Source organism: Haliotis rubra, unplaced genomic scaffold, assembly GCF_003918875.1.
Source record: "Haliotis rubra isolate DU_JTF1 unplaced genomic scaffold, ASM391887v1 Scf540, whole genome shotgun sequence".
In the NCBI taxonomy this organism is placed as follows: Eukaryota; Metazoa; Mollusca; class Gastropoda; order Lepetellida; family Haliotidae; genus Haliotis; species Haliotis rubra.
The window spans coordinates 130046-153004 of record NW_025767236.1 but is presented as its reverse complement, the minus strand read 5'-3'; the positions used below and the strand labels follow the sequence as shown (position 1 = coordinate 153004).

General features: G+C 43.1%; 1 protein-coding gene across 2 annotated transcripts; it reads right to left on the bottom strand.

The window, feature by feature from the left end:
• Positions 1-403: 403 nt before the first annotated feature.
• On the bottom strand, positions 404-22832 carry LOC124253460 (putative D-cysteine desulfhydrase 1, mitochondrial). 2 transcript variants are annotated; one of them, XM_046687237.1, is made up of 10 exons: positions 22446-22832; positions 18381-18494; positions 15976-16125; positions 15298-15434; positions 14725-14824; positions 14410-14510; positions 11458-11621; positions 8555-8695; positions 958-1082; positions 404-923 (listed from the first exon to the last, which is right to left on the bottom strand). In XM_046687237.1, exons 2-9 carry the CDS (start codon positions 18486-18488, stop codon positions 970-972), a joined length of 1014 nt encoding a protein of 337 aa, XP_046543193.1. In that variant the 5' UTR covers positions 18489-18494; positions 22446-22832; the 3' UTR covers positions 404-923; positions 958-969. The 2 variants fall into 2 exon arrangements, with proteins under 2 accessions (XP_046543193.1, XP_046543192.1); XM_046687236.1 differs by having other exon boundaries at positions 404-1082.
• Positions 22833-22959: the final 127 nt, after the last annotated feature.

The window sequence follows — 22959 nt, the reverse complement described above, 5'->3', positions numbered from 1 at the left end:
TCTTGCATTACGTAAATATGCTCGGACAATGGTTGTATTGGCTGCAGGGTATCCGACTGTTGTTAATAACAAAATATAAATCTCAATATTTTATGGTCGCTTTTGTGATTTAGATCATAATCGTGTCGCTTCTGATTACTTGTTATATATGTTATAGTGAATATGTACAACCAGGGATTAAATATAATCCCTGAAAATTTCCAGTGATTATGTACAATGTCTGATTCACTGAGTTATTATACATAATCACTGAAAGTTTTTAAGGACTATACATAATCACTGAAAAATAGACTAGACTTTTAGACATATTCCCTGAAAACACTTCTTGTGTAGTTTGAGACATAGTTCATCCAAGACGATGTGAAATTAGATTTTTGTATTAAGCAGGATAGAGACGTTTCTTTGCTACAATGTTATCTTTATTCAACATAATAGATTTATACATGTTTGGTGTACATAAGGAAATGCATGATGGGCATGTTTGGAGAACATCAATTCAGTTTTTATATTGCCGTTGTACACTTCAGTTTATAAACAATGCACATTTACAGAAATACAGTGGTTATGCAGACATCTCTTTTTCAAGTGAGCACATCTGCAGTTCAATTATCGGAATACCTCTGGTGACATCTATATTTTTACTGTTTCATTTTCCCGCCGTCGTAACGTCACGGGAGTTTGTTTTGTTTGAGTGGGCGTGTCTTACGCTGGAGGCGGAGCAAAGTGTGGGTGAACTAGCCAATCACCATGAAGCAAGAGTTCAAATGTTCGGTGAGAACAGAGATCATTAGATGGTCTGTGGCGTGAATTACTGAAAAGAATTACAGCGATATTCCTCTTTCTGGGATATCTGGGAATGTCATTTGATTTGAAGAATGAAGACCTCTCGTCCTTACTACCAATCGTGGTCTGTGTGGGGGGTTGGGGGTTGGGATGTAGGGAGGTGGGGGTGGTGGTCCATTTACTGTCCTAGGGGTTTGGCAGTTGCTCGTCTTTCGAGCAGATTCTCACTTTGTTCGTCAGTTCTCCATGTCGGACTAACATGTCATCCATTCGACCGTCAAACAGCCCGAACATCCCGCCTGAAATGCGATGAGGAGGGTCATGATAAAAACGACGACAACACAGAATGTGATGAGGAGGGTCATGATAAATACGACGACAACACAGAATGCGATGAGGAGGGTGGTGATAATACGACGACAACACAGAATGTGATGAGGGTGGTGATAATACGACAACAACACAGAATGTGATGAGGAGGGTTGTGATAATACGACAACAACATAGAATGTGATGAGGAGGGTGGTGATAAATACGACGACAACACAGAATGTGATGAGGAGGGTGGTGATAATACGACGACAACACAGAATGTGATGAGGAGGGTTGTGATAATACGACGACAACACAGAATGTGATGAGGAGGGTGGTGATAATACGACGACAACACAGAATGTGATGAGGAGGGTGGTGATAATACGACGACAACACAGAATGTGATGAGGAGGGTGGTGATAATACGACAACAACACAGAATGTGATGAGGAGGGTGGTGATAAATACGACAACAACACAGAATGTGATGAGGAGGGTGGTGATAATACGACAACAACATAGAATGTGATGAGGAGGGTGGTGATAAATACGACGACAACACAGAATGTGATGAGAAGGGTGGTGATAATACGACGACAACACAGAATGTGATGAGGAGGGTGGTGATAATACGACGACAACACAGAATGTGATGGAGAGGTTGGTGATAATACGACAACACAGAATGTGATGAGGAGGGTGGTGATAATACGACAACAACACAGAATGTGATGAGGAGGGTGGTGATAATACGACGACAACACAGAATGTGATGAGGAGGGTGGTGATAATACGACAACAACACAGAATGTGATGAGGAGGGTTGTGATAATACGACAACAACATAGAATGTGATGAGGAGGGTGGTGATAAATACGACGACAACACAGAATGTGATGAGGAGGGTGGTGATAATACGACGACAACACAGAATGTGATGAGGAGGGTTGTGATAAATACGACGACAACACAGAATGTGATGAGGAGGGTGGTGATAATACGACGACAACACAGAATGTGATGAGGAGGGTGGTGATAATACGACGACAACACAGAATGTGATGAGGAGGGTGGTGATAATACGACAACAACACAGAATGTGATGAGGAGGGTGGTGATAAATACGACAACAACACAGAATGTGATGAGGAGGGTGGTGATAATACGACAACAACATAGAATGTGATGAGGAGGGTGGTGATAAATACGACGACAACACAGAATGTGATGAGAAGGGTGGTGATAATACGACGACAACACAGAATGTGATGAGGAGGGTGGTGATAATACGACAACACAGAATGTGATGAGGAGGGTGGTGATAATACGACAACAACATAGAATGTGATGAGGAGGGTGGTGATAATACGACGACAACACAGAAAGTGATGAGAAGGGTGGTGATAATACGACAACAACACAGAATGTGATGAGGAGGGTGGTGATAATACGACAACAACATAGAATGTGATGGAGAGGTTGGTGATAATACGACGACAACACAGAATGTGATGGAGAGGGTTGTGATAATACGACAACAACATAGAATGTGATGGAGAGGTTGGTGATAATACGACGACAACACAGAATGTGATGAGGAGGGTGGTGATAATACGACGACAACATAGAATGTGATGAGGAGGGTGGTGATAATACGATAACAACAACACAGAAAGTGATGAGAAGGGTGGTGATAATACGACAACAACACAGAATGTGATGAGGAGGGTGGTGATAATACGACGACAACAACATTGAATGTGATGGAGAGGTTGGTGATAATACGACGACAACACAGAATGTGATGAGGAGGGTGGTGATAATACGACGACAACATAGAATGTGATGAGAAGGGTGGTGATAATACGACAACAACACAGAATGTGATGAGGAGGGTGGTGATAATACGACGACAACACAGAATGTGATGAGGAGGGTATGGATAATACGACAACAACATAGAATGTGATGGAGAGGGTTGTGATAATACGACGACAACACAGAATGTGATGAGGAGGGTGGTGATAATACGACGACAACATAGAATGTGATGAGGAGGGTGGTGATAATACGACAACAACATAGAATGTGATGGAGAGGGTTGTGATAATACGACGACAACACAGAATGTGATGAGGAGGGTGGTGATAATACGACGACAACATAGAATGTGATGAGGAGGGTGGTGATAATACGACAACAACACAGAATGTGATGAGGAGGGTATGGATAATACGACAACAACATAGAATGTGATGAGGAGGGTGGTGATAATACGACAACAACACAGAATGCGATGAGAAGGGTGGTGATAATACGACCACACAGAATGTGATGAGGAGGGTGGTGATAATACGACAACAACATAGAATGTGATGAGGAGGGTGGTGATAAATACGACGACAACACAGAATGTGATGAGGAGAATTGGTGATAATACGACGACAACACAGAATGTGATGAGGAGGGTTGTGATAATACGACGACAACACAGAATGTGATGAGGAGGGTGGTGATAATACGACGACAACACAGAATGTGATGAGGAGGGTGGTGATAATACGACGACAACACAGAATGTGATGAGGAGGGTGGTGATAATACGACAACAACACAGAATGTGATGAGGGTGGTGATAAATACGACGACAACACAGAATGCGATGAGGAGGGTGGTGATAAATACGACAACAACACAGAATGCGATGAGAAGGGTGGTGATAATACGACAACACAGAATGTGATGAGGAGGGTGGTGATAATACGACAACAACACAGAATGTGATGAGGAGGGTATGGATAATACGACAACAACATAGAATGTGATGAGGAGGGTGGTGATAATACGACAACAACACAGAATGCGATGAGAAGGGTGGTGATAATACGACAACACAGAATGTGATGAGGAGGGTGGTGATAATACGACAACAACATAGAATGTGATGAGGAGGGTGGTGATAAATACGACGACAACACAGAATGTGATGAGGAGGGTGGTGATAATACGACGACAACACAGAATGTGATGAGGAGGGTTGTGATAATACGACGACAACACAGAATGTGATGAGGAGGGTGGTGATAATACGACGACAACACAGAATGTGATGAGGAGGGTGGTGATAATACGACGACAACACAGAATGTGATGAGGGATAATACGACAACAACACAGAATGTGATGAGAGGTGGTGATAATACGACAACAACACAGAATGTGATGAGGGGGTGGTGATAAATACGACGACAACACAGAATGCGATGAGGAGGGTGGTGATAAATACGACAACAACACAGAATGTGATGAAGGGTGGTGATAATACGACAACAACAGAATGTGATGAGGAGGGTGGTGATAATACGACACAGAATGTGATGGAGAGGGTTGTGAATGACAACAACATAGAATGTGATGGGAGAGGTTGGTGATAATACGACGACAACACAGAATGTGATGGAGAGGGTGGTGATAATACGACAACAACATAGAATGTGATGAGGAGGGTGGTGATAATACGACAACAACACAGAATGTGATGAGGGAGGGTGGTGATAATACGACGACAACACAGAATGTGATGAGAAGGGTGGTGATAATACGACGACAACACAGAATGTGATGAGAAGGGTGGTGATAATACGACGACAACACAGAATGTGATGAGGGAGGGTGGTGATAATACGACAACAACACAGAATGTGATGGAGAGGTGGTGATAATACGACAACAACACAGAATGTGATGAGGAGGGTGGTGATAATACGACAACAACACAGAATGTGATGAGGAGGGTGGTGATAATACGACGACAACACAGAATGTGATGAGGAGGTGGTGATAATACGACAACAACACAGAATGTGATGAGGAGGGTGGTGATAATACGACGACAACACAGAATGTGATGAGGAGGGTGGTGATAAATACGACGACAACACAGAATGTGATGAGGAGGGTGGTGATAATACGACGACAACACAGAATGTGATGAGGAGGGTGGTGATAATACGACGACAACACAGAATGTGATGAGGAGGGTGGTGATATGATGAGGATACGACGACAACACAGAATGTGATGAGGAGGGTGGTGATAATACGACAACAACACAGAATGTGATGAGGAGGGTGGTGATAAATACGACAACAACACAGAATGTGATGAGGAGGGTGGTGATAATACGACAACAACATAGTGATGTGATGAGGAGGTGGTGATAAATACGACGACAACACAGAATGTGATGAGAAGGGTGGTGATAATACGACGACAACACAGAATGTGATGAGGAGGGTGGTGATAATACGACAACACAGAATGTGATGAGGAGGGTGGTGATAATACGACAACAACATAGAATGTGATGAGGAGGGTGGTGATAATACGACGACAACACAGAAAGTGATGAGAAGGGTGGTGATAACAACAACACAGAATGTGATGAGGAGGTGGTGATAATACGACAACAACATAGAATGTGATGGAGAGGTTGGTGATAATACGACGACAACACAGAATGTGATGGAGAGGGTTGTGATAATACGAGAACAACATAGAATGTGATGGAGAGGTTGGTGATAATACGACGACAACACAGAATGTGATGAGGAGGGTGGTGATAATACGACGACAACATAGAATGTGATGAGGAGGGTGGTGATAATACGATAACAACAACACAGAAAGTGATGAGAAGGGTGGTGATAATACGACAACAACACAGAATGTGATGAGGAGGGTGGTGATAATACGACGACAACAACATTGAATGTGATGGAGAGGTTGGTGATAATACGACGACAACACAGAATGTGATGAGGAGGGTGGTGATAATACGACGACAACATAGAATGTGATGAGAAGGGTGGTGATAATACGACAACAACACAGAATGTGATGAGGAGGGTGGTGATAATACGACGACAACACAGAATGTGATGAGGAGGGTATGGATAATACGACAACAACATAGAATGTGATGAGAGGGTTGTGATAATACGACGACAACACAGAAATGATGAGGAAGGTGGTGATAATACGACGACAACATAGAATGTGATGAGGAGGGTGGTGATAATACGACAACAACATAGAATGTGATGGAGAGGTTGTGATAATACGACGACAACACAGGAGAATGTGATGAGGAGGTGGTGATAATACGACGACAACATAGAATGTGATGAGGGAGGGTGGTGATAATACGACAACAACACAGAATGTGATGAGGAGGGTATGGATAATACGACAACAACACAGAATGTGATGAGGAGGTGGTGATAATACGACAACAACACAGAATGCGATGAGTGGTGGTGATAATACGACAACACAGAATGTGATGAGGGAGGTGGTGATAATACGACAACAACATAGAATGTGATGAGGAGGGTGGTGATAAATACGACGACAACACAGAATGTGATGAGGAGGGTGGTGATAATACGACGACAACACAGAATGTGATGAGGAGGGTTGTGATAATACGACGACAACACAGAATGTGATGAGGAGGGTGGTGATAATACGACGACAACACAGAATGTGATGAGGAGGGTGGTGATAATACGACGACAACACAGAATGTGATGAGGAGGGTGGTGATAATACGACAACAACACAGAATGTGATGAGGGTGGTGGTGATAAATACGACGACAACACAGAATGCGATGAGGAGGGTGGTGATAAATACGACGACAACACAGAATGCGATGAGAAGGGTGGTGATAATACGACAACACAGAATGTGATGAGGAGGGTGGTGATAATACGACAACAACACAGAATGTGATGAGGAGGGTATGGATAATACGAGAACAACATAGAATGTGATGAGGAGGGTGGTGATAATACGACAACAACACAGAATGCGATGAGAAGGGTGGTGATAATACGACAACACAGAATGTGATGAGGAGGGTGGTGATAATACGACAACAACATAGAATGTGATGAGGAGGGTGGTGATAAATACGACGACAACACAGAATGTGATGAGGAGGGTGGTGATAATACGACGACAACACAGAATGTGATGAGGAGGGTGGTGATAATACGACGACAACACAGAATGTGATGAGGAGGGTGGTGATAATACGACGACAACACAGAATGTGATGAGGAGGGTGGTGATAATACGACAACAACACAGAATGTGATGAGGGTGGTGATAAATACGACGACAACACAGAATGCGATGAGGAGGGTGGTGATAAATACGACAACAACACAGAATGCGATGAGAAGGGTGGTGATAATACGACAACACAGAATGTGATGAGGAGGGTGGTGATAATACGACAACAACACAGAATGTGATGAGGAGGGTGGTGATAATACGACGACAACACAGAATGTGATGAGGAGGGTGGTGATAAATACGACGACAACAACACAGAAAGTGATGAGGAGGGTGGTGATAATACGACGACAACACAAAAAGTAGCGCCATTGACCATTTTAAGAGGTTTAAGTGAACGGTTTCAATTATCTAAATGTTTCGGATCGCTCAACAACGTGGAATCACTGGCATTGGTGAACGGTGATAGCATCTACACAGAAACCTCGCATGTAAATTGTTCCTCTTCATCATTCCACCTTCTAAATACCACTTAAAGAAATGTTGTATCACAAGCTCGAACAATTATCCATATTCTCTCTGTTTCATAATGTTTCTATCCTGCATCAGATAATTCACATGGGTACAGTGTCTGAAGCCCATTTCTGCCCCCCTCCGTGATAGTGGTGGAATATTACTAAAAGCAGCGAAAACTATACTCACTCACTCTTATTTAGTCGAAGAGGCGACTAACGAGATCGGGTGGTCAGGCTCGCTGACTTGATCGACACATGTCATCGATTCCCAATTGCGCAGATCGTTGCTCATGTTGTTGATCACTAGATTGTCTGGTCCAGACTCGATTATTTACAGACCGCCGCCATATAGCTGGAATATTTCTGAGTGCGGCGTAAAACTAAAGTTACTCACTCACTCATTTAGTCGAAAACCCACAAGTGACGGGTCGACAAACGCAACCTGACAACATATAAACATGTGCGATACACTTTAGAGTACAATTTTCATGAAGATGCACAATCAAATTTACCGTTCAGAGTTACATCCCTTGAGCGTGCCACAAACCTGTTGTTTTGAGTTCGAGTCCCTGCTCACACTCTGTGATATAACAGAAGCGGCGTTAAATTTAACTCACTCTCTTTGACCGTTTCTTCCCATCACAGCTTTCATCCTCTCCTCCTAATCTTATATCCTTTCTCCCACCCTCGCCCTATAACCGCAGCTTACCTGTATGTATAAAGAGGACTCTCCTCCTAATCGTATATCCTTCCTCCTACCCACGCGCTATAACCACAGCTTACCTGTATGTAGAAAGAGGACTCTCCCCCTAATCTTATACCCTTCCTCCCACCCACGCGCTATAACCACAGCTTACCTGTATGTATAAAGAGGACTCTCCGTCCCTGGAAGCGACCGGGGTTGTGTTTCATCTCCTGCAGCACCCCCCAGGCTGCCTTGGCCGTGTAGGTTGGGTCGAGCAACACCCCCGTCGTACTGCTCACCTCCAGGATGAAATCTGACGTTTCAAAAACAGCGAATAAAAATGACTAACTCAATTCAACCTGTAAAGAAATCATCGTCAAATATATGTTGCCTCGAATATCCATGTCGATAGAACACATATACTCTAGGGGGGTACAAATACATAAATCACAAACTGGCATCGCTATAAATGAAACCCCGCCATTAAAACTACTCACTTCGATCTTTAATCAACTTAAATCGACCTTTTTGACAACAATGCACAATTCTCACCCGCGAACGAAATTTCAACCAATCAGAGCGGGGCGTCTCTGTGACGTCATATGAGGAATAGATATGAGGGCCGATGCAGTATTCATCTACATTTCAGGGGGTAAATTATCTTGTTTACAGGTTTGTATAAACCTCATATGACGTCACTGCAGTGCTCTGGCGACTGAGTTACGTAACCTGTCTGTGGTTTCGTTGGCGGGTGAGAGTGAAGCAGGCGACTTTTCGGCAACTTTTAATCGCTAGGTACTATTTAACCACAAGTTTTTAAAGAATGAATTTGGTGTTCCGCATATGACTGACCACAAATCTTTCATATGTAATAGTTAAAAGAGTAAAAAAAACAAACTTTATCGCTTCTAGTCGGCTATCACTAGTTACTATCAAGGTCGACCAATAATAACAATGACTCGATTCTTGTTGTATATAATTAGCTCGAATACATTAATAATTATCTAAACCATGAAGGCCGTCAAATATTACAAATTACGCAGTTTGTGAAATGTATATAATTCTCGGTCTCAAACGTAACAAGAAGACAAAGTCATCAATATCCCCTCAAATGGTAAAATTCTCTTCATGAAGATGCTGATTAGTTATGACTATGTCAAATGCTACATTGATCTAACGAAGACATATATATGTAAATCATTCATGTACTAGCATGCTTGTGTCAACAACAGACTGTCTGAGTGCTTCCACGGTTTCATGTACCTCAGTATTGTTGACAGTGGAAATAGAGTGGTACTGTTGATTTATGTCATTAGGTTCTTGAATGCCCCCAAAGTGGAAGGAGAATACTGAAAGGTTAAAAGAGCACTAACACCAATTTCAGATTTCACCAAGCTTGTTGCCATGAAAAAATTCAGACATCCAAAAACTACCAAAAGGCACCGGTACACCACCATAGTATATATGTGCCAATTTTTGTGAAGAAACATTGAATGGTTTTCAAGTTCTGCACCAGAAAGGAGCATTACCACAAATTTCAGTCGAAGTCAAACTTCTGGCCATGGAAACGCAAAAAATATCTTATTCAGAATTTCCAAACTACCAAAAGGGACCAGTTCACCATCACAACTATCTATGTGCCAAGTTTGGTGAAAACATATTTAACAGTCTTATGTTCTGCTCCGGAAAAGACAAATTTGCACGGACGGACGCGCGGACTGATGGCCGGAGTCCAAAATAATACCCCCGCAAAAAGCGTTGAGGGGGATACAAATTGATTGCTTTTAGGATATGAATTTTTAACTCCACTTTCTAGGTCATAAGATGTATATTCGAACTTTAGTAATGCTAGTTGTCAAACATTATTTATTACCTCGATTACCCAGCACTTATCTCAATATTCGCCCAAATGCCGAGTTAAAAAGACTGAGATTCGTTCCAATTATTCCGTTTAACGTCTCTGTTTGTGAACACCTCTATTTATGAACAACGAGAAGAGTTCTAAGGATATACAACTTCTGTAATATTATTATCAGCGAAACGTCTCTCATAATAATATTAAAGTGGTTGTATATGCATAGAACTCTCCTCGTTGTTCATCACACCAACTTCTAAATGCCACTCAAAGAAAAAAAACCTCTTTTCGTATTTGATACAGTGTTTATATTCTCTCATTTTATTGCAGCTCTTTAAGCATGTACAAGTGCGTGGACACAGGCGTATCATACATGTCCATTATTATTATGTTTTACGAGAGTACAGAGAGGTGGGTGGTCCTGGCAGTCCAAGCTGGTTAGGCATGATATCCGCTCAGGTACCCTGGCTCCCGCAACCCGCCGTCCAGCCAGCAACTGGGACTCCTCCCAGGACGCCATGTCCAGTCGAACCCACCAACGTCGTTCTGGAGAATATGGAGATTCCCCAACACTGCAGCCTTCTGCATTAGGGCATCATTTCTTTATGTGTTTCATAAATGAATGACAAAATTATCTGAATAATGTTCTTGATTCCCATTTATTCCCATTTATCGGCAATAAAATTAGAAGGGTTGTCAAGCGATGAGATACACAGAAAATAAAGATTCTGCCCTTACAAAGAGAGCTGTACAAGCGGTGGAGTCCGGGTACACTCCTGATGTGAACCAGGAGGCACCAAACTAAGAGCCCCGAGAACAGTGGGGAGCCTGACGACAGTTTGCTTGGGATGCAAGCGAGATATTCCAAAGGCGAGGTCCGCATATTTATCATGCTTGTACTAAATTATGCCAATCGGATAGCTCTCATAGGGGACAAAAACTTCAATAACAGGACTATCAGATAAATATATATGTGCAAAAGTACACCATTATATTATATCCTGAAGAGCCAGCACATTAATCAACCCCGACCTGTCGCACTGATTGATCATGAGACAGATGTTCTTGGAGCGAGATTTATACTAATATCAGCCAAAATGTCGCATGAATTACTGAACCAGCATTCCATTGAAGGCTCAATAACACACGCGCGCACGCACACACACAAGCGTCCACTACGAAGACTTGGTGCCAGTAATGAGTTCCCGCAACACACCTACCTAGTTCCTCCTGTTTGGAGATGGAGTAGCCCTCCCCCTGGTAATTGTCGATGATGCTGAAGATGTCCTCCGACCTGACGTCCTCTACACCCAGCTGCCGTAGCGTGCTGTTCACGTGGTGGTGTGCAAACTCGGGGTCATGTCGCACCAGGACGCCATGAACTCTGCAGAAAGTGTGGTCTGGAGTGGTTATATGTGTGTCTGTAAGAGCAGAAAGTGTGGTCTGGAGTGGTTATATGTGTGTCTGTAAGAGCGTGTGGTCTGGAGTGGTTATATGTGTGTCTGTAAGAGCATAAAGTGTGGTCTGGAGTGGTTATATGTGTGTCTGTAAGAGCAGAAAGTGTGGTCTGGAGTGGTTATATGTGTGTCTGTAAGAGCATAAAGTGTGGTCTGGAGTGGTTATATGTGTGTCTGTAAGAGCATAAAGTGTGGTCTGGAGTGGTTATATGTGTGTCTGTAAGAGCGTGTGGTCTGGAGTGGTTATATGTGTGTCTGTAAGGGCAGAAAGTGTGGTCCTGAGTGGTTATATGTGTGTCTGTAGGAGCGTGTGGTCTGGAGTGGTTATATGTGTGTCTGTAAGAGCGTGTGGTCTGGAGTGGTTATATGTGTGTCTGTAAGAGCAGAAAGTGTGGTCTGGAGTGGTTATATTTGTGTCTGTAAGAGCAGAAAGTGTGGTCTGGAGTGGTTATATTTGTGTCTGTAAGAGCAGAAAGTGTGGTCTGGAGTGGTTATATTTGTGTCTGTAAGAGCGTGTGGTCTGGAGTGGTTATATGTGTGTCTGTAAGAGCGTGTGGTCTGGAGTGGTTATATGTGTGTCTGTAAGAGCGTGTGGTCTGGAGTGGTTATATGTGTGTCTGTAAGAGCGTGTGGTCTGGAGTGGTTATATGTGTGTCTGTAAGAGCAGAAAGTGTGGTCTGGAGTGGTTATATGTGTGTCTGTAAGAGCGTGTGGCCTGGAGTGGTTATATGTGTGTCTGTAAGAGCAGAAAGTGTGGTCTGGAGTGGTTATATGTGTGTCTGTAAGAGCGTGTGGTCTTGAGTGGTTATATGTGTGTCTGTAAGAGCGTGTGGTCTGGAGTGGTTATATGTGTGTCTGTAAGAGCATAAAGTGTGGTCTGGAGTGGTTATATGTGTGTCTGTAAGAGCATAAAGTGTGGTCTGGAGTGGTTATATGTGTGTCTGTAAGAGCGTGTGGTCTGGAGTGGTTATATGTGTGTCTGTAAGAGCAGAAAGTGTGGTCCTGAGTGGTTATATGTGTGTCTGTAAGAGCGTGTGGTCTGGAGTGGTTATATGTGTGTCTGTAAGAGCGTGTGGTCTGGAGTGGTTATATGTGTGTCTGTAAGAGCAGAAAGTGTGGTCTGGAGTGGTTATATGTGTGTCTGTAAGAGCAGAAAGTGGTCTGGAGTGGTTATATTTGTGTCTGTAAGAGCAGAAAGTGTGGTCTGGAGTGGTTATATTTGTGTCTGTAAGAGCAGAAAGTGTGGTCTGGAGTGGTTATATTTGTGTCTGTAAGAGCAGAAAGTGTGGTCTGGAGTGGTTATATGTGTGTCTGTAAGAGCGTGTGGTCTGGAGTGGTTATATGTGTGTCTGTAAGAGCGTGTGGTCTGGAGTGGTTATATGTGTGTCTGTAAGAGCGTGTGGTCTGGAGTGGTTATATGTGTGTCTGTAAGAGCGTGTGGTCTGGAGTGGTTATATGTGTGTCTGTAAGAGCAGAAAGTGTGGTCTGGAGTGGTTATATGTGTGTCTGTAAGAGCGTGTGGCCTGGAGTGGTTATATGTGTGTCTGTAAGAGCAGAAAGTGTGGTCTGGAGTGGTTATATGTGTGTCTGTAAGAGCGTGTGGTCTGGAGTGGTTATATGTGTGTCTGTAAGAGCGTGTGGTCTGGAGTGGTTATATGTGTGTCTGTAAGAGCGTGTGGTCTGGAGTGGTTATATGTGTGTCTGTAAGAGCGTGTGGTCTGGAGTGGTTATATGTGTGTCTGTAAGAGCGTGTGGTCTGGAGTGGTTATATGTGTGTCTGTTAGAGCAGAAAGTGTGGTCTGGAGTGGTTATATGTGTGTCTGTAAGAGCAGAAAGTGTGGTCTGGAGTGGTTATATGTGTGTCTGTAAGAGCGTGTGGTCTGGAGTGGTTATATGTGTGTCTGTAAGAGCGTGTGGTCTGGAGTGGTTATATGTGTGTCTGTAAGAGCGTGTGGTCTGGAGTGGTTATATGTGTGTCTGTAAGAGCGTGTGGTCTGGAGTGGTTATATGTGTGTCTCTAAGAGCGTGTGGTCTGGAGTGGAGTGGTTATATGTGTGTCTGTAAGAGCAGAAAGTGTGGTCTGGAGTTGTTATATGTGTGTCTGTAAGAGCGTGTGGTCTGGAGTGGTTATATGTGTGTCTGTAAGAGCAGAAAGTGTGGTCTTGAGTGGTTATATGTGTGTCTGTAAGAGCGTGTGGTCTGGAGTGGTTTATATGTGTGTCTGTAAGAGCGTGTGGTCTGGAGTGGTTATATGTGTGTCTGTAAGAGCGTGTGGTCTGGAGTGGTTATATGTGTGTCTGTAAGAGCGTGTGGTCTGGAGTGGTTATATGTTTGTCTGTAAGAGCGTGTGGTCTGGAGTGGTTATATGTGTGTCTGTAAGAGCAGAAAGTGTGGTCTGGAGTGGTTATATGTGTGTCTGTAAGAGCGTGTGGTCTGGTGTGGTTATATGTGTGTCTGTAAGAGCAGAAAGTGTGGTCTGGAGTGGTTATATGTGTGTCTGTAAGAGCGTGTGGTCTGGAGTGGTTATATGTGTGTCTGTAAGAGCAGAAAGTGTGGTCTGGAGTGGTTATATTTGTGTCTGTAAGAGCAGAAAGTGAGGTCTGGAGTGGTTATATGTGGGTCTGTAAGAGCGGACCGTGCCTACGGCACTCTCTTCCCACATGCTGGTGACACATGGGGATATCACAAAACACTTTATAGCTTTAATACAGTTACCTTAGAGGGGATCCTGCCAGGTAGTTGGCCACGCAGATACCGGTCGCCGACCCCGAGCTGCCAGAAGCCACCACGACGTCGTCGAACCTGTCGAGGGCGCCCTGGACCGGATAATACAGACATCCACGGTTCATACAAACAAACTTGGCATCTTACAGGCATCGGATAGATAGATGTACACAGAACACATCTCAAGTGTCAACGTGAACAGATATAAAGGTGTTACTAGTAGGATTTGGAGAAAAAAACGAGAACGAACACGGCCTAGCCCATGCTTGGTAATGCAAGACTGATTTAACAATACAAACGTCTCACCTGTTTGGACAGCTCGTCATATATGGCCATGGAACCAAAGAACCCTATTAGATTGGAACCACCCTTTGGAACCAGACATGACTTCTCCCCTTTCTCGATCCTGTGGGACAGGAACAAATACTCTTTTTTCATCGCTGTTTACAAGAATTACAAAACCTGTTGTCATTTTGAGAAGCCATAGATGTGTTCAGTTGACTTTTTGTCTGTAGCCAGTACATATTGCAATAGGCTGGTAAATGGATCAACTGCAGACATATTCAGCTTGAGAGAAGGGCACTACAGTGATCTGACCTGACTAAGCATTTGTTGTTTTAACGCTGTTGTTGAGTTATATAAGGCAGTCGAATTCTCGGTTGCGTCCCTTGGCTGACAGAATTCATTGTTTCCTGTTTCGAATACCAGGAAATAGGTTCCTGGCAAACTCAAGGGACGTAACCCAACACAGGGCCATTAAACAACTTAAGTTATCCTGGAGGGTAAGAGATATGGCGCGACACAATCGCTAGTGTCCACTGGAGAGTTGGATATTTTAGCGTTCCAATATAAATGAGGGTTATTGAAAATACAACAAACATAATTCTCTCAGCCAATGATTCCATTTTCGGATGGACGTCCCTCTCATCGTCAGAGTCCGGCGGCATCAAGTAGATGTCAGCTCCAGACAAACGGTCTAGCAGTACGTTGCCACGACAACCCATTTCCTCCGATGTCTGTAAACCAACCATGTCAGACGTTACAAAGCACCTCAGAGTGAGTGAGTATACGTTGCTAACAGTTGCAGGCGTTGATATTTAGTTAAAACTACATGAAGGTCGCCCAGTAAAACCAGTCAGTGAAAACAACGCTGTCCAACATCCGGGTACGTGACACAAAATCAGCCAAGTCAAAATCAAATTGCATACACGGAAGGAGAGGGAGTGGGTGAGTTAAGTTTTACGCCGCATTCAGCAATATTGCCGCTGTATGGTGGCGGTCTGTAGATAATGGAGTCTGGACCAGGCCACGGAAGCAGAGGGTGATGCAGTCCATGTGGTGGTAGAGACTGTTGTACATTGTAGCAGCAACTGTCATGGTAGGAACTGATTGAAGGGCCAATAGAATGTCGAGCTTATACGATGGCCTGGTTTGAGCGGTTATCGGTTATCGTTGGCAGCGAGTGATGAGAGTTATCTGCCCTTGGGTGCTCGGGCTTATTTAATATCGACCATAATTTCATGGTGGAACAAAGGTCTCGAATATATCCTTGCTCACCATTGTTAAAAACAAATGAGGAATAAGTCCAACTTGTCTGCACGCCAAGGCTAAAGCTCGACAATGATTGGACGGTACCCCACCGCACGTGATCACGTGCTTGCATCCCTTCGAAATGGCATCTGCAAGGAGGAATTCTATTTTCCCGACCTGAAACAAAATCACAAGGATAAATGCGATTTTACAATTTCACGATACCTTTGACGCTCACCAATAATATTCGAGCCGACCATTCTAAGGGAAATACATACACCGACATACAAAAATGTACAGATCTGGTGTTTGGGGATTATTGGAAATCCTATGTTCGTTGGGGAGCATATAAACATTGTATACCACAATCAAAACACGTTTCAATAGACTTTTATTCCCAAAGCACGTACGTACATAATATGGCGTCTCTGCCATCAGATATAGCGAATTAATTTCTGTTGTTAAAATTCAGTTGACAATTAGAGATCCAACATACAATAACCAGATGACCGAGCGTCTAAATGTATTATGTGTAAAATGAAACCCTCATCACGTGGCACGTGACTTGCTATCATGAGTAGCAACTGTAACGGTTGAGAAAATCCCGCGAATGGTGTTGAACAAACTGAGCACAAGCTTGCTTCTTTCTGTTTCTAGAAATGGGTTGGTCACATGTATTTCATCTGTGAAAAGAACGATTTTGTTTAAATAGAAAGGTAATATACTGTAAAACCAAAGTATGGATTCGGTGCTATTGTCTGTGCTCTGAGTGATTCTTTGTGTGTGACGTCAAGAAGTTGAGGAAGGGTCAAAGGTCAAGTAGAGACAAAAACGCGAGGAATAAACGGAAGAACCTTCATTGGAGGTCACTGCAAACACGTGCGTGATACCAGGGCTACTCTGCAACATAGTCTCCCTGGTGATACTAAAGTGAGTGAGTAAACTATGTTAACCCCAGAACAATAATATTCCAGATATATTACGGCTTGTCTGATTACTACGAGTGGAAAGTCAGGAATGAAATTTGTAGCCATAGATGAGGGTTTTTTTATGTTATTGGCAAACTTTGGACAGTGAAAAACGATGAATAAATGAAGATATAGTTTCCACCCTGATTGCCATCGTACTCTGGTGATACATGGTCCTGTGCATAGAGCTCAGGTCACATATCAGGCGCAGTTAAGCAATATGTTGGGCGCGGAGAGATGTTGATGGGTGACCGTGTTTGACAGCTTGACTCCTGAGTGATTCTAGGCCTTCAGTCCTGCCCAGCAACGAAGCAGACGTGATGCATGTTGTCTCGCCTTAGGCAAGTGAGTTTGTTCGAAAGTGCCTCTGTTCACCCAGCAGAAAATGGGTACCCGGTGGGATAAATCATGTGACTATTAACCTTCTGGCGCCTGACAGGCAGCTTGCGTTATCCGGGGTAATAATTCAGTGCTTCTGGGCAGTCTAATTGGAAACGAACGCTATACAAATGAATAACATAAGGGCCTATTCGATTATGCTAAACCGGTTTTGGTTTCTGTAAAACCATGCACTCGATTATGTCGAAACCTAAAACTGGGTTCTGAAACTTCGAAACCATCTCCGAGGCAGGTTTCGCAGTTTCGGTTTCGCGTTCCCTCACAACAAACATGGCGGAAACGAAGTTCAGCTGATCTTGGTGGCAAAATAGAACAGCAGTTTCTGTAACCAAAACAATGATAAAAATCAACTGAGAACTAGGAAAATATTATTTAAAACCCCAGTCTATTGAACATGACTATTTTATGTAACTTGTATACATATAATTGCTTGTTACAGTATAATTACATATACGCAAATATTTACTTCCAAAAGCATCTCATCTCTTTATTATTTGTTCATTCCCTGATAAAATGACAAAAATATTACCTTCGGCAAGCTGTAATCCAATTCCTTCCACATATATAGTAGCTGAGACATTTTTTTGTATCCATTTTGAAACCGGATGGTGCATGAGTGCAGCGTTAAACAACAACCAGACACACTCAGTAATATTCCAGCTATATGGCGGCAGCCTGTAAATAATCGAGTCTGGACCGGACAATCCAGTGATCAACAGCAAACGCTCCATCTACACAGTTGGGAAACGATCATATGTGTGAATCAAGTGAGTGAACCTGACCACCCGCTCCCGTTAGTCGCCTCTAACGACAAGCATTGGTTCCTGAACACCATTTCTAACCGGATTTTCACGGGTCCATGCACTAGGGCTTTGGTTGGCCTATCCTATTACTGTATATAAGATGTGTCTTTCACTTACCGCTTTGACTACATTGTTTATGATGCTATGATGCACAGCTGTAAAACAATAAGAGGGTCATATTTCTTACACATTTGTCACTAGGATATAAGCACCAACTCTACCGTCTTGAAGGTGGTTGTTTAGTTTCCTGACCCTGTCCTACCTTGTTGCCTGACAATGAACTGCCCGTCATGTCATGTCGCTTGATGTGAAGACTGAAGCCATCGGGTATCCCGGGGAAATTCCATTCGTGGATGGGGGTGTTCTCCATAGCAAGCTGAAATCAAACGTGCATTAACAGTTACTTGACATAATATACGGGACAAAAATAGTTGGGGATATGTGTAAATTTTGAAACTATGAATAATGATCTATTTATTCATTGTCACACTGATAAAATACCAATCATAAAAATACCAATATCCCTAACTTATTTTGTCCAGTATATTTGTGATTTCATTCTCATCACAAATGTAGAGAGACACCAGCCATCTGTCCCTGTGGTTCCCCAGTGGAGCAAGTCTGAGACATGATCGTGCGACGTGCATGCACGCACATGGCCGTATCCTACTGCCCATCAAAGTATATTGTTGTTGATATATGTAGTGTCAGGTTTTCTTTCGGTGTAAAAGAAAAACAAACACTTTCCATTGTGTTTTTATGACATTTAAAATCATTGGAGATCATTACTTTAAAATCACGAAAAACCTCGAACGTTTGATTTAAGAAAGTGATTTATGTTTATTTAAATATATGTGCACAAATATCATAAAGGAATTGTCTGGGTCATGTCGGTTTATGTACAGAACAATAATGTGTAATGACTGGACAGGTGCGCGTTTGTCACAAACGTTTGAAGTCTCACTGCCATTCTTTTTGATAATATAGTCCATCAATATTTGATATGGTCAGTACTCTGTGTAAAAATAGTTAAAACTGGAGAATATGGATCACAACTAATTTGCATATTAGATAGGGCCATCCGTTTAGCTATAATTACGTCCTTTCTCATGTTGTGCGATTACAACGTTTCTGATATTTATGATGCTACCAAACGTAACCGATTACAATTTAGATCTTTGTATCGGAATAGTCTGGTTCCTCGTGAACCAAATATCACGACAATGCAGTGTCTCATCCAAACAAATTCAGTAACCTCAGTTGACGTCACAGAAGAAAATATGTTATGTCATCAATCGCAAGCCATTTTATACAATGAAAGTATTACGTTATATATACTCTCCCCAAAAAGAAATGCATCATGAAAATAGCAATTTCACGTAACAATGAATTAAAACGTGATTCATTTTACAAAAGGTTTTGCTCTGTTTATGAGTCCTATGGTGTTTATGTTGTGAAACATCACAACAAAACGCACCATCCATAAAATACCCGTATTTAACAGCATGAATTTCAATTTCGGCGTGTAGTGTCACAGAATACACAATTCACATGCAATGCACGTGAAAGTTGGGGATCAGATAGTCTCAATGATGGGTATAAAAGGTTGATCGCTGTATGTCGATTATTCACTGTATTTGGAATATTGTTGACGAACGCAAAGTGCCACGTCTAAGTGAAGCCAACCGTCATATCGCCATTGGTTTGCTTGAAGCTGGCCAGTCTCAGCGTGCAGTTGCCCGACGCATGAATGTTCACCAAAGCACGATTTCACGTCTCTGGGAGAGATATCATCGAACAGCTACGGCGACCAGTACTGCTCGACAAATACCCGAATTGGGGAGGCTTTCTACACAGACCGTCAGGAACAGGTTGGGAGAGGCTGGTTTACGTGCCAGAAGACCTTAATTTGGCCCTGTGCTTCAACAACATCGTCCACATCGAGTTAAATGGTGCACCAACGTTCAGGCCTGGAACCAACCGAATTGGCGTAGAATCTGGTTCAGTGATGAATCACGATTTCTATTGGAACGACGCGATGGAAGAATGCGGGTGTACAGACGTGGACGTGAACGTTTCGCCGACGCTTGCGTTCCCCAGGTGGACAGATTCGGCCGGGGAAGTGTTATGATGTGGGGAGCGATCACCTGTCGTAAGAGAAGTGATTTGGTGATGATCCAGGGCAACCTGACAGCTCAACGGTACTGTGACGAAATCCTACGCCTACACCTCCTTCCAATCATTGATCGCCAGAGGGAGTTGTTTCAACAGGACAATGCCAGGCCCCACACAGCACGTCACACTAGAGACTTCCTCCAGAACCACAACATCAATGTGCTCCCCTGGCCCTCAAGATCACAGGACTTAAACCCGATCGAACATCTGTGGGATGCCCTGGACAGACCAGTGCGTCGCCGTAACCCTCGGCTCCAGACACTTCAGCAACTCGCACAGGCACTACAGGCAGAGTGGGCTGCGATTGGGCAACACGAGATTCCGAGACTTATTCGTTCGATGCCGAGGCGATGCCGTGCAGTTCTGGATGCCCACGGTGGTCACACGAGGTATTGACTTCAGCGCCACCACACGTCTCCATGTGACATTCAAACTGACTTTCCTCGAGTTGGTGCCAACGACGGATAAGTCTGCATTCCCAGTGTGCAATTTCGCTATATTTCTTTGACTCATAATGCATACAAGATGATTCAATATAAACATAAATATACAGTTGAAATTCCTATATGCGTTTCTTTTTGGTGAGGCTATATAAGCATACACCATTCTGTCACATGTGTTTGATTAATATCGTTTTAAATAAGCCAATTTAAAAACATGAACAGTGTATTGATCGGACTGTGTTAGATGTGGCGGGTTTATCGACAATTTATCTCATGCAGAAAACCAACAGAAACTCTGTTGTCAGTGACCTGAATTGATAATCCTCGTTTAGGGCGAACTGACGTGCTGTTGCATTGCCCGGTAAGTTTAGTAAGACCCACGTTACCATAAGTGAGTGAGTGAGTGAGTTTAGTTTTACGCCGCACTCAGCAGTATTCCAGCTATATGGCGGCGGTCTGTAAATAATCGAGTCTGGACCAGACAATCCAGTGATCAACAGCATGAGCATCGATCTGCGTAATTGGGAACCGATGACATGTGTCAACCAAGTCAGCGAAACTGACCATCCGATCCCGTTAGTCGCCTCTTACGACAAGATAGTCGCTTTTTATGGCAAGCACATGGGTTGCTGAAGACCTATTCTACCCCGGATCTTCACGGGTCACGTTACCATAAAGACGTGAAAGAAAGATAAACAGTTTGAAGACGGTCTACGTCAGGTTTAACATCTTCTTTATATTATTTCAGTTAAACTTGCGATTATCATAAACCACGTGGGACAGTTGGAACACGCATTCAGTTTCCATTATAAGTTTAGATCAGAACATCCAGATGAAGCTGATTAGTCATGTGACATTCCACGGATGCATTGTGGGACTGTGGACATGGGCCTAGTTAGCGAACATTGCCGTATCGCTGTGTTTTTCCGACGAAAAAGTAAGGCGTGATGTTTCCACCAGTGATGATAGCAGACTGAAGCAAGTGTACACCATGAAAAGGGTAGTCTGTCTCACAGTGACCCAACCACACTATTTCCCTACTGCCTAGCCCTCTCTGCAATGCTAAACCCTAAATAAAGCAAGTCTCGATTTCCTCAGGTTCTGAATCTCTGTCTCCCTGGGGCTTCTTTTCAATTTAAACGGGTTTGTTTGTCTAAGCGTTAGTCTATGAAAAGGGATGCTTTCCGAATTAGGTTGCCTTACAAGGGTTAGGCGGAAATAAAGCGCATGTCAGTGATTGAATCCAAAAGATTAATTTACTGTGAATTAATCTTACTGTTCATTACTGTGAATAATTACTTACTATTCACCAACAAGTAGATTTAATCAGCAGACAACGAATCGCTCCACTGTGGAGTCAAGGAGCCCTTGTGTGGACTTTATACCCTCAGTTACGCAAGCCATTTATCATAATACATAAGATATTCCGACTAAAATGTATTTTGTGAAAACTTATAAACATGCTAACGAGTGGGTCGGTTTACTTCTCTCCCCATCGCTATAAATAGTAACTCCATCACGGAATGAGATGTACCCGTCTCGTTGATGTCGTCGCTGAGGGGAGATACGAAGCCATGCAATAGTGCGGTCTACATATATCCTGTAGTAAACACGGAGCAGTACGTAGTTTTGGAAGCAAAGTTGGGGTCTACCCGGAATCAGATCACAAAGATGTGTAAAATGGATTACGACTGAAAAACTAGACTCACCTCCACTTTATATTTCGGTAGATTCTTGAGATGCTGAGCCCAACTAGGGGGGGGTTGTAGTCAACAAGATATTTCGCCATATTTAAACGCACTGAGCCCACTAAATACCAATAGCACCAGCGTAAGGTTTGACCTGAACAAAAGCGAGATATTGTGGTCTGCTCACGCGTATGTTAAATTGACATCACAATCAGATCACAGCATCTACGCACAGCTGCGAGGAATCACGGAGCAGCCTAACAGATGATTCGTGTGTCGCATGAGACCATCGTGAGATGTATAACAATCTCAGTGGGTTGGTGAGTGAGTCAAACAGTTAATATCGCTCACAAAAAGTCCCTCCTGCCACAACCGTTAGATTTCAAAAATGTCGCAGTACGTGGTAGACAGCCTACTGACCTCTTTACAGATGACTCAACAGATTGTGTGGGTAAACATTCAAGTCCTACCACCCACCATACAAACGGATATTGTAAACTGACATTACGCACTTTAAATTTTGTTCTCTAATGAT

Coding starts and splice junctions, on each gene's coding strand:
- LOC124253460 (XM_046687236.1), bottom strand. CDS start 18,488: ATGGAGAACACCCCCATCCACGAATGGAATTTCCCCGGGATACCCGAT. Junction 14,511..14,724: donor ATGACGAGCTGTCCAAACAG/GTGAGACGTTTG, acceptor TATCCGGTCCAG/GGCGCCCTCGACAGGTTCGA. Junction 11,622..14,409: donor CTGGCAGGATCCCCTCTAAG/GTAACTGTATTA, acceptor CACTTTCTGCAG/AGTTCATGGCGTCCTGGTGC.